This window comes from Schistocerca cancellata, chromosome 8, assembly GCF_023864275.1.
Source record: "Schistocerca cancellata isolate TAMUIC-IGC-003103 chromosome 8, iqSchCanc2.1, whole genome shotgun sequence".
In the NCBI taxonomy this organism is placed as follows: domain Eukaryota; kingdom Metazoa; phylum Arthropoda; class Insecta; order Orthoptera; family Acrididae; genus Schistocerca; species Schistocerca cancellata.
The window spans coordinates 18,878,335-18,896,265 of NC_064633.1; the positions used below are offsets into that span (position 1 = coordinate 18,878,335).

At 42.8% G+C, this 17,931-nt stretch overlaps 1 protein-coding gene across 1 annotated transcript in view; it reads right to left on the bottom strand.

Moving 5' to 3' along the window:
- Window positions 1-17,931, bottom strand: part of LOC126094988 (salivary glue protein Sgs-3-like) — a 33,840-nt gene that overhangs the window by 5,959 nt on the left and 9,950 nt on the right. The window contains exons 2-3 of the mRNA XM_049909642.1: window positions 13,498-13,654; window positions 9,384-9,539 (exon numbers count right to left, since the gene is read on the bottom strand). Of these exons, the coding sequence (XP_049765599.1) occupies window positions 9,384-9,539; window positions 13,498-13,654 (313 nt within the window). The remainder of the gene's footprint in view (window positions 1-9,383; window positions 9,540-13,497; window positions 13,655-17,931) is intronic.

Consider the following 17,931-nt stretch of genomic DNA (forward strand, 5'->3'; position numbering starts at 1 on the left):
CTCGCTGTCCCAGAACATGGACACCACAATTTTTTCAGCACTGGTGGTTACCCGAAATTTTTTTGGTGGCGGTGAATCTGTGTGCTTCCATTGAGCTGACTGGCACTTTGTTTCTGGATTGAAAAATGGCATCCACGTCTCATCCATTGTCACAACCGACGAAAAGAAAGTCCCATTCATGCTGTCGTTGCGCGTCAACATTTCTTGGCAACATGCCACACGGGCAGCCGTGTGGTCGTCCGTCAGCATTCGTGGCACCCACCTGGATGACACTTTTCGCATTTTCAGGTCGTCATGCAGGATTGTGTGCACAGAACCCACAGAAATGCCAACTCTGGAGGCCATCTGTTCAACAGTCATTCGGCGATCCCCCAAAACAATTCTCTCCACTTTCTCGAACATGTCGTCAGACCGGCTTGTGCGAGCCTGAGGTTGTTTCGGTTTGTTGTCACACAATGTTCTGCCTTCATTAAACTGTCGCACCCACGAATGCACTTTCGACACATCCATAACTGCATCACCACATGTCTCCTTCAACTGTCGATGAATTTGAATTGGTTTCACACCACGCAAATTCAGAAAACGAATGATTGCACGCTGTTCAAGTAAGGAAAACGTCGCCATTTTAAGTATTTAAAACAGTTCTCATTCTCGCCACTGGCGGTAAAATTCCATCTGCCGTATGGTGCTGCCATCTCTGGGACGTATTGACAATGAACGCGGCCTCATTTTAAAAAAATGCGCGTGTTCCTATCTCTTTCCAGTCCAGAGAAAAAAAATAGGAGGCCTTAGAACTTGAATGCACCTCGTAATAACAGATTGCTGCCGTCCATGACTTCAGTTGCCGAACGCATCGTGGTGTACTGCCCTGACGAGAAGAAGGGTAAAGTATTCGCTGCCACGGCGTAGGGCTCCAATACATGTTTCTCAGCACCCTGTTCTTTCGAACTTTATTTCTTTTTTTAGAAATGTATAGATGCTTGATTGTGGCGTAGTTTTTGTACCATACCCCGGATTCACGTGTATGAAGTCAGATAAAGCGATTAGAGTCCTGGTTAGTGTTGTGTGTCGATCACCAGCAGATCACTTTGTCCACCATAGACCCCCTGTTCGTGAAAGCGTTTGTCAAATAAAAATGTTTGTGTGACGATACTTTAACCGTTTTTTTTTGTCTTTTGATGTTAAGAATGAATAGATTTATTGTTATTTAGATCACAACTCCTCCCTGTGTTCTGATTAACATTACCTCTGCCGTATTTATTAAAGTCTTGATTAGAAAAGAAAGTAACAAGCTTGAAATTTTTTACCTGGATTATCGATTCACAAATGTACTAGAGTCCTTGACTTGTAAAGAGAACGTGCGTTTGTTAGGAGATACTTGGGAGGTACGGTAAACAAGACAACCGCAGGGCTGCAGAGGGAGATTCGCTTGTTGGCATGGCTCACTGAACGAACACAAAGGCATTGTCTACCTTGTGTGGACAACCTGTTTCTTTTCCTGTTTCTCGGCGCAGGTCGAGCTGGCTTGTGGACGATGTGTATTTGAACTGAGGTAAGACTGCAGCATGCTTGAGCTGCTCGGTGTAATATTTTTCTTGCAACAAATTAAAGTCTGTAGCTGTACCTTCATTCACGTTTAGACTTCCGATTTTCAAAGAGATGGTTCCTGTCCCATGCTTGCGGTGCAGTACCGGTATTTCACTTGTACATATATGAGGTCAGCGTGCTAGATTCGTTATACTACCCCTGATTTTATATTGCATAAATTATTCTGGTGCGTATGCATAGAGTTTTCTTTTCTTTTCCTTTTCATATTTGATGGAATTGCATACCATGTGGTTCATCATGGGGCGAGTGTAATCTGTTATTTGTTACTACTTTTTAACTAGGTATTAATAATCATGAATTTCACTAAACGTCTATCATCTATTTTTCTTCGCCGGTCATTTATGAAATCATTACTGTAATCGATCAGCATACGTGCTCTTAACTTCATCCTTATGTCTGTACTTGACTAGAGTACAAACTTTACAGCGAGATTATTACTGAAATCGAAGGCAAACTGCCATCATCACAAGAAGTTTGGACTCTTTGCGTGGCCTTGCATCTCGTAAGGTAACTTAGTGCTCGCGAGACGTCAAGACTGCGTGCTGTTTCCGGACTGTGTTCGATGTGAGTTATATTTCGTGTTTTGCGTGGACAGACATTAGGCTTTCAGTGTGAGGGCTACATCTTCATTCGACGTGATCTGCTTATTAGTGAGATCGCATATACACTCATGAGCCATGTTAAAAAAACTTCTAAATGTTGCCGTGATCTTAGATTCATCCAAATGTTTGTTGGTGCCACTATTTCTTGCCGTTGCGAAATAAAAGCGTCTCCTACTCTTGAATATGGCCAGACAGCATTAACACTTTTTCTTGCGTCAACATTTTTTGCAAAAGGGGCTTTTGGACAGTTCAGTTCAAAAACGAGTAGGGAGGTTACAGGATGGATCCCAGAAGTGAAAAAGGATTTAGAAATACACAACGTAAAACCAAAAGAAAGAGATATCCTTAGAAAGAAAATGTTAAATTTAGAATTCCAATGCAGAATCAGTAAGAGAATATGTGTGAAATGGTCTGAAGAAAGAAAAAAAGGGACATGGTGGAAAGATGAAAGAATGTCGGAAGACAAGAAGTAACTGAAACGGTCAGGTGGTTCTTGGGAGACAAAACTGAAGCAAAATTACGTTTGTTTGTGTTTCACACGCGAGATACAAAGCGTCGCTAATGCACGTATTGAAATTAAGTGTAAACAGCACACTGACCTCTCGGCCGACACTAAAAGTGCGCAGGCGGCCGATTCTCAATATGTAATCTAAGAATAAGCCACCGGGGGCAACAAGTTGACTGAAGTCAGTGAGTACGCAGAGTACTGCAGAAATTTCCATTCAAGGAAGGTGGCAATAACGAATCTCGAGAAATTCCTATGGCGTACAAAAAAGCGGTTTAATTAAGGCAGTTTAATTGGATATCGCAGTTAATTATTGGTCTCTAATTGACTTTCGGGGTGGCAGTAAACCATTGCAATTTCCATCAACATACCTCACCACAAAAATCTTCGATTGCCCACGTGCAAGAAAACGCCAAAGAATGTTTTGTGAACTGTCAGTCTCCTTTCAATATCATCAGTACATCACGCAGTCGTTTCCAAGTTGACAGTGTGGTCTTACATTTATTGTGATTTCTTATCCCCTCCCTCACAAGGACAGTCTTATCGGCTGCCACGCTATGAAGCTGTTTAAAACACACACTAGCAGTTTTAAAATGGAGACAATGTACCTGCTTTGAAATCAAAAACAAAAATGATTGCATATTTATGCTTAATTCGATTTATTTAAAGATGGACAGTGATAAAACGTAATATTTCAGAATTCAAATGAAGGATAATTGTGTTGATGATTTGTTTTTTTATGTGAAAGAGCTGTGATTCATAGCATGGATGCAAAGGAAGATGGGATTAAAAAACTTGTAGGATGTTAAACGCAGCGCAAGATGAATGGGTTTTGACGAAAATGAAATTTTCGTGAAAAGGAGACAAGGAGATGGGATATTTTGGGTGTGAATCGGCGATCAAAGTTTAAGACTGCAATAGAGAGAAAGGAATGGAATGTGACAGGTGAGAGGAGCGATCTGTTACATCAAGTGGGATGGGTAAATTACCAAAATTCAGACGTAATTGTAATGCGTTTGTATTATACCAGGTCTTCGATTTGCTCGTTCTAATCAGCTTAAGAAATGGGATGCTGCTACAATAACAATCGAGCTCACAAAATCACAGGCGCTTTGCTCGTCATGACTGTTTACCTGACAGCACACTTCTACTTGTTGTCTGCATTACCCTGTATTGCTGCAACGAATCCCGTTTCTTCGAAAGGGAACGACACTATTATTGATGATCATTGTGGAGTGTGGGTAGCGAGGCGTAATAATGAATCGCAATTAAACGGACATTTATTGATTGATACATTCATGCCCGTGTCGCTTTGAAGTCCCAGTGACCTGTACCTGCTTTGAATAATATAGATCCTGTGTTGTATTTGCGATGTGCGCATGGGTGTACCGATAAATAATTAGGCATTTCAACAAAGTTTCCAGTGTTATATCGGTTATACTATAAGGTGATCATATCCTGGGAGACCTCAGATGTCACCTCAAGTTCTCATTAATGTATAGATTTTAAAATTCGCTACACGTAAATAAGTACACTCACCCCGGTACTCAGCGTCCCTTTGGATGTAACTGTTTGATTGTAGAAGAACCATGAAGAAAAGGAATTCTCCGGAAGAGTATTGCGCTTCTTTCACGATCGCATGAAAGGTAATTTTGAAGCTTCGACCCCTGTGAGCTGTTTACGTGCGCACGGCGTGCAACGCAGGTGGATGCCCCCCGGCCAAGTGGCGCCAGAGTGGAACTGTGTCCGGAAGTGAGTTGGAAGGTAGTGATGAAAGACGAGACGGAAAATGACGTGGGACAGTGTGCAGAAGTACTGCTGAAATTAACGTTTGGGATACAATATCGAGGGTGTAAGAAAGATGCGAGTAATGCTAGTAGACAAAGTGTCGAACATGATATTTTGGATATTTGCGATACGTTCTGTGGGACCAAACTGCTGAGGTCATCGGTTCCTTGGCTTACACACTACTTAATCTAACTTAAACTAACTTACACTAAGGACAACACACACACCCACACCCAAGGGAGGACTCGAACCTCCGACGGGAGAAGCCGCGCAAACCGTGGCAAGGCGCCCTAGACCGCACGGCTACCCCGCGCGGCATCGAACATGAGTATTGAGTGGTGTCCAGTCGGTATTGGTTCAAATGGCTCTAAGCACTATGGGACTTAACTGCTGTGGTCATCAGTCCCCTAGAACTTAGAACTACTTAAACGTAACTAACCTAAGGACATCACACACATCCATGCCCGAGGCAGGATTCGAACCTGCGACCGTAGTGGTCGCGCGGTTCCAGACTGTAGCGCCTAGAACCGCTCAGCCACTCCTTCCGGCTCCAGTCGGTATTACTTTCGTACATTAACAGTTGGTACCGACAAACAAAATGAAAAGAATAATAATCTACAGCTTAAATGGAATGATTGTCAGAATCTTCATTTAATCATTTTCCTGCTACTCGTTAACAAGGAAGGAACGACGCACTCAACCAGGACTCACTACCGTACTGCAGGTAAAACGAAGCACATTATTCGCATGATCTGGAGGACACTCCTTCAGATGTAAAAAACATGTCTTTGAATACAAAACTTTGGGATACAGTGCTCAAGGATAAACAAATGCTGCATGACGAAGTTTCTTGCACTAACAGTATTTTCCTTCTCCAATCATATTACAACCTACAAAACATTATGCAAATAAACAATAAAAAGAGAGATGAACATGATTAGTGCAGTTGCGCTATACTAACTCGCCTCGAATGTTCTATTCCGCCCGCATCTCGTGGTCGTGCGGTAGCGTTCTCGCTTCCCACGCCCGGGTTCTCGGGTTCGATTCCCGGCGGGGTCAGGGATTTTCTCTGCCTCGTGATGGCTGGGTGTTGTGTGCTGTCCTTAGGTTAGTTAGGTTTAAATAGTTCTAAGTTCTAGGGGACTGATGACCATAGATGTTAAGTCCCATAGTGCTCAGAGCCTTTTTTGTTCTACTTCCAATATTATTGCCGGTTGCTGTGGCCGAGCAGCTCTAGGCGCTTCAGTCCAGAACCGCGCTGCCGCTGCGGTCGCAGGGTTCGAATCCTGCCTCGGGCATGCATGTGTGTGATGTCCTCAGGTTAGGTAGGTTTCAGTAGTTCTAAGTCTAAGGAACTGATGACCTCAGATGATAAGTCCCATAGTGCGTAGAGCCATTATTATTATTATTATTATTATTATTATTATTCGTTGTTTACCCAGTACCGCTGGCACCGCTATCCAAAGGTTAACACTTTCGAACGGCGTTCAGCAGGCTTGAAAGATTTGGTACAATTGAGAAGCGCAATGTACCAGCAGAGCATTTATTAAACCTAAGTATTTATTATAGTCGTGTGAAAGATAGGCAAAATGCAGTAGCCCAGTATGCGTACGCTTCTCCCGTTAGATCGAGATTATTGGATTATGAGAGTTTCTGTAAATATGTACCTCCAACGCACAGACACATATTTTGACTGTACAGTGAATATGCTAGAGAGCACTGACGTAAAATACGATGTTGAACGAAACCCGCTGGATTTTGATTGGAGAGATATCGAACGAGCATGAAAATTGTGCCACATAGGAACAGTAAGAACTAGCATGAAACTGATGCCTTATAGGAAAGATAAGAACATAGTAACCAACAGCATGACTCTCACGTAAAGAGGATTTCGTGTATTTCTATCAGTTGAATCCCTGCTGTGTGCCAAGAAATTACGTTAATAAGCAGCTACTTCTGTTGTTCTTTAAGCGTAGGACAATATCGCTCCAATCCGTATGAATCCACTGGTCATGTGTAGTCATTCTCGTAATGACTTTCGTGTGTTTAAAATTAATCACGGACCAAGCCCGATACTTCAGTGGCGACGTGGTGTGTCGGACTTCACGTGCGGATTCAAAAATGGCGGAAAAGATGCTGATTTTTGTAAATACAAGTGTCCTCTCAGGAACAGCAATTAAATTACCTTCAGGATCAGTGTGTATTTTCCAGGCATTTCCATTTATTTACTGTCAGTTCAAGCAAGTGAGCGAGTTACATTACTCCAAATATTCGCAGTGTCTGCTACTACAGGAGAAAATTAGAGTCAATTTTTGATACATTTGTAATAACGCCGTGGTTACGTCAACCATATACTGTGAACGGGTGTCAAGAGGTCTTGAAGAGATGGAGACTGGATTGCCGAATAAAGAGTACAGGTATTAAAAAAGACGTAGCAGTTCATATAGCATCGCGGCAAGAACGGCCACGGAAAACGTCACACCTGCCTCAGTCTGGTAATCTGTTCACCTCTGAACAGTTGTGCCAGTTTTGCTGTGGACCGCTTCACACGCGATTCGCCGTGGCAAGAACAGTCCCGCTTCGGCGTTGGTCATTCAAGAAGAACGGCACAATCTGAGTCTTTAAATTTTTGATGTATAAGGTAAATTGAATGTAATTTTTAATATCATTGGTTATTACTGTGTCTGTCTTTATATAGTGTCTGTATCTTGCATTACAATGTTCTTCAGACATGCATGTAGACCCTATTTTGACCATTCTGTGGTGTCACCGCCAGACACCACACTTGTTAAATCGGCCGCGGTCCGTTAGTATACGTCGGACCCGCGTGTCGCCACTATCAGTGATTGCAGACCGAGCGCCGCCACACGGCAGGTCTAGAGAGACTTCCTAGCACTCGCCCCAGTTGTACAACCGTCTTTGCTAGCGATGGTTCACTGACAAAGTACGCTCTCATTTGCCGAGACGATAGTTAGCATAGCCTTCAGCTACGTCATTTGCTACGACCTAGCAAGGCGCCATTACCAGTTACTATTGATACTGAGTCATGTACAGTCAAGAGCGACGCTCATCATTAATGGATTAAAGTTAAGTATTCCACCAGCTACGTCCGTTTTTCTAAAGTCTAATTTCCTTGCCCTGTTCCAGACCTCACGCCAGTCTGCGTGAGCTAAAACGCGTGCCTCTCGGCTTCCTCTAATAATACGGTGTTGCCTCTCCTGCCAACCCACAAGAATTACAGCTCTTATAAATGTTACGAAATTGTGTGCGTTGCAGCGTGCAAGAAAAAAACTGGAAAATTTTACGATAAAAGAAAGTTCGTACTGAATCCCTTTTCTTGGCGAAAATTATTTCTACCTTATGTAAGGCCATTTACGATTCTATGTTTTCTTAAATTATGTTCCTTAAATTGTACCTAACTGATGTTTCTTATGAAATTTTGCATTTTGTTTTTTTTCTAATAAAAAATTCCCACTTGTTTTCAGAATTTTATTTTAACTTAAGTAATAATTTTGCCTGATGGAGGTTCGAATGTCGTGTCATATAACAGTTGAATTTTACTACTGTCAGAATAATAAAATACGTATTATAACATGGTTGCAACATCACATCATGGAGTGGACATATATATATATATATATATATATATATATATATATATATATATATATATATATATATAGTGTGGAAAAGTGCTATATAAGGAACATAACAGAAACAAAAACGTTTTTAGAAAATCAAGAAAAGTGACACAACTCAAAGAAACAGTTAATATGCAGAGAATTAGTAAGCAGTATGCTACCTTTTATTTTATATTTGTCTGTAAGCTTATGTCGGCTTGGTTTCCTCCATTAGTACGTGTCCTCATGTTGTAAAGGGACATACGAGTGTTAGCTTTGAGCAAACTATTGCTGCTGTCCGTAGTTGTTGGATGTAAATATTTCAGTAACGTTTTAATGTTGCTTTATGATGTGATGTTGCAACTATATTATAATACGTATTTTATTAATCTGACAGTCGTAAAACTCAAATCTGACATTTAGTTGTTTAGTCAAACATGTTGAATTAATTAATAATTACCTAATGAGATCTCACATTCGATGAGAACGGAACTACACGTCCGTATAACTGTTGTATTGACTGTAATGGAATTTGCTACAAAAATTACTTACTTGAAATTTGGAGGACACTTATACTATTTCAGCGTAAGATCTTTAAAGTTCTGGAGTACTGTATTTTTGAGTTGTGTCACTGTTCTTTCCGAGCTACGATATGTACGTAACGAATACAGTTATGAGAAAGGGAATTCCGTTTGTCAGTATCCCCTTGGAAGCTCAAAAAAGTTGGTTGATACATGGTTTATTTTACTTCTGAACAATAAGTTATTTGAAGGGTTGATATAAAGGGGACACCAAGCACTGTACATAATCATATTATGTGAACCTTCCGTCATAAGGCAAAGTTATTTCAGCGTGCTCATTTTTCCGTTTATACTTGTGTGTCTACAGAACAAGGGGTCAACAACTTGACCTAAAGCCGACGGAGAGAAATGTCTACGTCTGTTCACACTAAATACTTGTTAGTGTTGCAAATGACTCACAGTCGTTCGTGGTACGATATAACGGAAAGTGACTTGCCGTTGGAGCTATTTTGCGGTTAGTGAACCAAAATTGCGCAGCTGGTTACCTCGGCATAATGAGCGGAACGCTAATTATAACAACATGTAACGCGCTGTGTTTCAGTAATCTGCCCTGCAGGTGTGTGTCTGTGCGAGCAGAATAAAGGCCACCCGCCGGCGGCGGAATCAATTGCGCGGCCTGCATGTTTGGATACACTGGCTGGCGGCGAGACTCTGTGTCAAAAGCGAGCTGCCTGGCCACCTGCTGCTCCCCAGCCCGTGTGGTGGCAGGGCGCCGCGGCCGTTATTGTAACGCTGCGAGTGACGGGCTGCGTCAGCTGCGCCGGACTATCAGCCAGGCAGGGGAAGCTGCTGCTACACTGTGTCACCACGAGGCGGGTCGCATCCAAAGCTTTCTCTGCCAAATAAAATGTCCTTTCAATGTTGGCAACTCAGCCATTTTATGGCTACATCTAGCGGTGGTAAGTGGCGACTAGCTTAAGGGGGGTAGGACGTCAAACGGGCCGACCTGGAGCAGGAGAGGCACCACAGGACATTTTAATTTCCACTGTCTATACTTTTGAAAATAAGTTCATAAAACTTTGTCAGCATGAGCAGGAAGGATTCAGAATTCACACTCTTAGCAGTGGAAGTTGTAAAACACAACGAAATAATGTTTTTACATGAAAAATTTCTTCATTTTTTTCACTTACTTATGGCAGCATTTGTTGCTATAGGTACACTTTTCTTCATAAATAGCAGAGATCCTTCGATGAATTTTGCACAGCATACAAACCATACTTAAAGGTGTATGAAACTCTAGAATTTTCCAAATCTATTAAAAACTGTGGTAAAAATTGAGGTAATTAACTATAAAATACGTGTTTTTTCTAAACATGAAGTTTACAATACAACAGCTCATTCGTTTTTTCATAAATTAAATAAATTCTAGAGTCTCATGCACCTGTAAGTATGGTATGTATGCTGTGCAAAATTCATCGAAGAATCTCTCTAACTTATGAAGAAAAGTGTACCTATAGCAACAAATGCAGCCATTAGTAAGTGAAAAAATGATGAATTTTCACACGCAAAAAAAAAAAAAAAAAAATTATTTTGTTGTGTTTTCGAACTTCCACTGCAATGAGTGTGAATCCTGAATCCTTCCTGGTGATGCTGACAAAGTTTTATGAATTTATTTGTAAAAGTATAGACTGTGGAAATTAAAATGTCCTGTGATGCCTCTTCTGCTCCAAGTCGGCCCGTTTGACGTCCTACCCCCCTCAAAAAAGCTACCGCTGACATTTCTATAGTTCGATTAAAACTGGTTGATAACTGACGTCAGTTGGTCTTTGTCTCTGGCATTTTGACATTCAACATATACAAATACTTTATCCTATGACTCCTGTTATAATTTCATGTTGATAACAGGCTCTGCTAGTGGGCATTTACCAGTGAGCACTCATTCTGAAGTATGCTAAATGTAAACTGGATGGTATCTAAAGCCGTGGCTTGGGATAATTCTTGTTTCGTCAATTCTATAAATGGCAAGAGCCACTCGGCTTCAGCTAATCTAGTGTACCCTGTACCACTCCTACTGAACAAAATATTTTTACTAATATCGAACCCTAGCTCAATGGTCAATAAACCTTTGTTTTGCAACTGGTTGGTTGATTTTTTTCAACCTCTCTGATTTACACAGTTGCTGATTCGCAGCCATGTTTAAGACTTTGACGTCAGTCACTTGTCACTACAGGGTTGCCACAAGAACTGTTAATACTTTTAAAAACATCGGCAATTCGATATATCCACATTAAAAATAAATCATTATCGACTCTCGGTATATCGGAAATAATTATCGATATATCTAGGTGTACGTGGGAAAAATATCGACATACGTGCCTATAAAAATTTCAGCTGCACATTGCAAATATGTTTAGAGCTGTACATGTAAGTATTGATTTATTATTAGATATTCTATAAATCAACAACCTAGCAGCCTGCCTCTCCCACTTAGAGCAAGAACTGAAAGGAAAACGATGCACGTTCACGCTTGGCGATAACCACATTGCTAACAATGGTAATTGCATACGCACAATAAAAGGTGTCGTATGGGTCTATCGTTCGGTTTTGACACACGTCGGTTTTTTACAGCACACTTCATATTAGCTTCACTGTTTTTTTATTTTTTATTTCTGCTAACGTAAGCGACATAGCAGCTTTGCAGTTTCTGCTGGTAACGTCGATTACGTCAGCATTTCCCCTCACACGTCTCCGCCTACCGCAACGACCAATGTTGTCATTTAGATTTTTAGCAAGAATGTCGATGTGAAGAAACAGCACACTAACTGCGTTAAAATTGTTTTTAACGCAGCTGGTGTGCTGTTTCTTCACATCGGAAATTTTGTTATTCCACTCACACTGCCTCCACATCCCCCCTCCCCCATCCCCAGCGGAATCGGAGTTCTTCTTTCGTGCCACATATAATTACTTCACCCACTGAAAGAGAAACATTAGAGGTCATGAAAGCTCAAAAAGTAGTAAGAGTCCTTCACACGGTGAAAATAGAATTACGTCCTACTACAATTTTACAAGAACAACTTCAAATATTTTCCGAAAATTGTGAAAAAAATATAAAATAATAATTTCGGCACTCGATATTGCCATTCGTACATCGTTTTTATCTTGGGGAAGGTATCGATATTTTGTCAATAGCACTAGTTCCACATCCGCTGCCGGCTATGGCTCGAGATACACAAACACAGAGGGTCACATCACAAATGCTGCTAATGGGTAACAGGGGGACAATTTTGGAACCGTTGTAAATGTGCTCTGTGGACAGCTGATTTTTAGTGATCAATGACTGAACTGCGGCAGGCGACGGGTTTCGTAGCCTTGAATTTACACTCGTCTCCTAACCTAACCCACAACCTCCTGATGTGCAATTTATCCGAGAAAACGGCGCTCAGCAATCTGCGGCAGAACGAAGATCACGGTCGCTTTGTTCACGGAGCTTAAGGCTCACATCTACGAGCAAACTAAAGAAGAAAAATTTCATGATATGTTTGTTTGCGTAGTAATCTTCCGCAGCAAGATTTCAGTTATATCTGTAAAAACAAACTGTAATTTCTCGCTGTCGTTGGTTACCTGAAACTATCCTCACACTGGCTGCACGTTACCAACCTTTGAGGAATCCTGTTTGGCACTTGGTTGCAAATAATAGGTCACACGGGCAGATTCCAAACGAAAAAAAAAATGATTAGAAGAAAACAAGAGCAAATAAAAAAGCCGATACGATGATGAAAATGACGCGGCAAAGTACTAGAAACAAAAAATTACATTTAAACTAATTAACTGAACAAAAAAGATAATCAAAGTCGTTTGATCAGATTTAGGAAAAAAATTGTTGCAGTTAACGAGATTCGAACCTTTGGCTTCTACACAACAAACTTATTAGGCAACACCTACACTATGCCGTTGAAATGCGAAATTCCCTTGTATTTATGAATCTGTTGTCCCAGTAGCGACTACTAACTGACAGCTTTGAAAAATTCGGCTTCACGCAATATCGTGAGAAACTTTTCTAATTTCTGTGATTACGATAACTGTATAAATGACGTTGAATCGCCTCTTGTACGGAAGGATTCAATATTCAGAATGAGATTTTCACTCTGAAGCGGAGTGTGCGCTGATATGAAACTTCCTGACAGATTAAAACTGTGTGCCCGACCGAGACTCGAACTCGGGACCTTTGCCTTTCGCGGGCAAGTGCTCTATCATCTGAGCTACCGAAGCACGACTCACGCCCGGTCCTCACAGCTTTACTTCTGCCAGTATCTCGTCTCCTACCTTCCAAACTTTACAGAAGCTCTCCTGCGAAGCTTGCAGAACTAGCACTCCTGAAAGAAAGGATACTGCGGAGAGCGCAGCGCAGAGTGAAAATCTCATTCTGGAAACATCCCCCAGGCTGTGGCTAAGCCATGCAGTATCCTTTCTTTCAGGAGTGCTAGTTCTGCAACCATGCAGTATCCTTTCTTTCAGGAGTGCTAGTTCTGCAAGGTTCGCAGGAGAGCTTCTGTAAAGTTTGAAAGGTAGTAGACGAGATACTGGCAGAAGTAAAGCTGTGAGGACCGGGCGTGAGTCGTGCTTCGGTAGCTCAGATGATAGAGCACTTGCCCGCGAAAGGCAAAGGTCCCGAGTTCGAGTCTCGGTCGGGCACACAGTTTTAATCTGCCAGGAAGTTTCAGGATTCAGTATTGCTTGGTTAGCGCTGTGTATAAAACGTGTGTATTTTGTTAGCATCGCTGTGTGTGTGTTGTGACGGTGGGGGGTGGGGGGATGGAAGCAGGCAGCGCCACGCACAGCTGTACAGGACTTACTCTGGCAGAGTCCCGGGTAGGCGTCGCTGCAGCGGGTGCCGTTGGGACACCTGGAGCACGGGTCACCCTCCTCGTACAGCGGCAGCCCCAGGAAGTTGCCGCTCGGCCCGTAGTTGCACACCAGCCGCTCCACCATCCACAGCTCGCCGTGGATCAGCTGCAACGACACAGTAACCTGGTCAGCACACGGTGCTTGGCACGTGTTGTCCAAAACGAAATACTCGAAGTGCTCGAGTACTCCACCCTCGAAGAGAACGGCTTCGTAGAACTGCGAATGCTACAGCATCGCAACATCACGCACAGGAAGGCTAGTTTTCTTGGCGAAGGAAGCAGCCAGCATAGAGCAAGAGTATACAGGGTGGTCCACTGATCGTGACCGGTCCAAATATCTCACGAAATAAGCGTCAAACGAAAAAACTACAAAGAACGAAACTTGTCTAGCTTGAAGGGGGAAACCAGATGGCGCTATGGTTGGCCCGCTAGATGACGCTGCCATAGGTCAAACGGACATCAACTGCGTTTTTAAAAATATTAACCCACATTTTTTATTACATATTCGTGTAGTACGTAAAGAAATACGAATGTTTTAGTAGGACCACTTTTTTCGCTTTGTGATAGATGGCGCTGTAATAGTCACAAACATATGGCTCACAATTTTAGACCAACAGTTGGTAACAGGTAGGTTTTACGTAGGTACGTTTGAACATTTTATTGCGATTCTTCCAATGTGATACTTGTACCTTTGTGAACTTATCATTTCTGAGAACGCTGGCCGGGGTGGCCGAGCGGTTCTAGGCGCTACAGTCTGGAACCACGCGACCGCTACGGTCGCAGGTTCGAATCCTGCCTCGGGCATGGATGTGTGTGATGTCATTAGGTTAGTTAGGTTTAAGTAGTTCTGAGTTCCAGAGGACTGATGACCTCAGAAGTTAAGTCCAATAGTGCTCAGAGCCATTTGAACCATTTTTGAGAACGCATGCTGTCACTGCGTGATTACCTGTAAATACCACATTAATGCAATAAATGCTCAAAATGTCGGTCAGTCTCAGTGCATTTGGAAATACGTGTAACGACATTCCTCTCAACAGCGAGTAGTTCCCCTTCCGTAATGTTCGCACATGCATTGACAATGCGCTGACGCATGTTGTCAGGCGTTGTCGGTGGATCACGATAGCAAATATCCTTCAACTTTCCCCACAGAAAGAAATCCGGGGACGTCAGATCCGGCGAAGGTGCAGGCCATGTTATGGTGCTTCTACGACCAGTCCACCTGTCATGAAATATGCTATTCAATACCACTTCAAGCGCAAGCGAGCTATGTGCCGGACATTCATCATGTTGGAAGCACATCGCAATTCTCTCATGCAGTGAAACATCTTGTAGTAACATCAGTGGAACATTTCGTAGGAAATCAGCATACATTGCACCATTTAGATTGGCATCGATAAAGTGGCGGCCAATTATCCTTCCTCCCATAATGTCGCACCATACATTAACCCGCCAAGGTCGCTGATGTTCCACTTGTCGCAGCCATCGTGGATTTTCCGTTGGCCAATAGTGCGTATTATGCCGGTTTACGTTACCGCTGTTGGTGAATGACGCTTCGTCGCTAAATAGAACGCGTGCAAAAAATCTGTCATCGTCCCGTAATTTCTCTTGTGCCCAGTGGCAGAACTGTACACGACGTTCAAAATCGTCGCCATCCAATTCCTGGTGCATAGAAATATGGTACGGGTGCAATCGATGTTGATGTAGCATTCTCAACACCGACGTTTTTGAGATTCCCGATTCTATCGCAATTTGTCTGCTATTGACGTGCGGATTAGCCGCGACAGCAGCTAAAACACCTACTTGGGCATCATTATTTGTTGCAGGTCGTGTTTGACGTTTCACATGTGGCTGAACACTTCCTGTTTCCTTAAATAACGTAACTATCCTGAGAACGGTCCGGACACTTGGATGATGTCGTCCAGGATACCGAGCAGCATACATAGCACACGGCCGTTGGGCATTTTGATCACAATAGCCATACATCGCCGGCCGGAGTGGCCGAGCGGTTCTAGGCGCTACAGTCTGGAACTGCGCGACCGCTATTGTCGCAAGTTCGAATCCTGCCTCGGGCATGGATGTTTGTGATGTCCTAAGGTTAGTTAGGTTTAAGTAGTTGTAAGTTCTAGGGGACTAATGACCTCAGCAGTTAAGTCCCATAGTGCTCAGAGCCATTTTTTTTAAGCCATACATCAACACGATATCGACCTTTTTCGAAATTGGTAAACGGTCCATTTTAACACGGGTAATGTGTCACGTAGTGATACCACGTAGTTATACGTTTGTGACTATTACAGCGCCATCTATCACAAAGCGAAAAAAGTGGTCCAACTAAAACATTCATATTTCTTTACGTACTACACGAATATGTAATAAAAATGGGGGTTCATATTTAAAAAAAACGCAGTTGATATTCGTTTGAACTATGGCAGCGCCATCTAGCGGACCAACCATAGCGCCATCTGGTTTCCCCCTTCAAGCTAGACGAGTTTCGTTCTTTGCAGTTTTTTCGTTTGATGCTTATTTCGTGAGATATTTGGCCCGGTCACTATCAGTGGACCAACCTGTATATGGAGTGAGTACAGCGTACTGCACAAGTGGCAGCATTACAACGATACAGTCACCTTCGGTATGACGCTATTATTTACTTTTTGCTCTAAATTCAATATTACAAGTGTTTCCACTGTTTCCACAGATTTATTTATTCTTGACAGCAATGGTGCCCAATTGTTGCTGCTGAGGATGTAAGGGTCCAGTTAAAAACGTTTTTTATCCCGTGGTGAGGTTTTACTTTCAAACATATTGAGGAAAATCGGAAATTCAAATTGTTACTAATGTGATCAGATAGTCAATTTGAGGAAAATCAGTTTACTAATATTTGTGGCAAAACATCTCTTTCATATCGTCGTCCGGGCAATGCAGTATGCGGATGACACATGCCAAACTGATGGAAGCGTGCAACAGTGATCCAACAGCTCGTTGTTGCATGGATGAAGACAAGAAAAATTCTGGTAAACTATACTCGGCAGTACGAGGTGCAGTCAAGTTCTAAGGCCTCCGATTTTTTTCTAATTAACTACTCACCCAAAATCGATGAAACTGGCGTTACTTCTCGACGTAATCGCCCTGCAGACGTACACATTTTTCACAACGCTGACGCCATGATTCCATGGCAGCGGCGAAGGCTTCTTTAGGAGTATGTTTTGACCACTGGAAAATCGCTGAGGCAATAGCAGCACGGCTGCTGAATGTGCGGCCACGGAGAGTGTCTTTCATTGTTGGAAAAAGCCAAAAGTCACGAGGAGCCAGGTCAGGTGAGTAGGGAGCATGAGGAATCACTTCAAAGTTGTTATCACGAAGAAACTGTTGCGTAACGTTAGCTCAATGTGCGGGTGCGTTGTCTTGGTGAAACAGCACACACGCAGCCCTTCCCGGATGTTTTTGTTGCAGTGCAGGAAGGAATTTGTTCTTCAAAACATTTTCGTAGGATGCACCTGTTACCGTAGTGCCCTTTGGAACACAATGGGTAAGGATTACGCCCTCGCTGTCCCAGAACATGGACACCATCATTTTTTCAGCACTGGCGGTTACCCGAAATTTTTTTGGTAGCGGTGAATCTGTGTGCTTCCATTGAGCTGACTGGCGCTTTGATTCTGGATTGAAAAATGGCATCCAAGTCTCATCCATTGTCACAACCGACGAAAAGAAAGTCCCATTCATGCTGTCGTTGTGCGTCAACATTGCTCGGCAACATGCCACACGGGCAGCCGTGTGGTCGTCCGTCAGCATTCGTGGCACCCACCAGGATGACACTTTTCGCATTTTCAGGTCGTCATGCAAGATTGTGTGCACAGAACCCACAGAAATGCCAACTCTGGAGGCGATCTGTTCAACAGTCATTCGGCGATCCCCCAAAACAATTCTCTCCACTTTCTCGATCATGTGCGAGTCCGGGTTGTTTCGGTTTGTTGTCACATGATGTTCTGCCTTCATTAAACTGTCGCACCCACGAACGCACTTTCGACACATGCATAACACCATCACCACATGTCTCCTTCAACTGTCGATGAATTTGAATTGGTTTCACACCACGCAAATTCAGAAAACGAATGATTGCATGCTGTTCAAGTAAGGAAAACGTCGCCATTTTAAGTATTTAAAACAGTTCTCATTCTCGCCGCTGGCGGTAAAATTCCATCTGCCGTACGGTGCTGCCTTCTCTGGGACGTATTGACAATGAACACGGCTTCATTTTAAAACAATGCGCATGTTTCTATCTCTTTCCAGTCCGGAGAAAAAAAATCGGAGGCCTTAGAACTTGAGTGCACCTCGTAGTTGTTATACGCTGTGACAGCAGGGCTCCAAGCGTCCAGCAAGCGACACTTC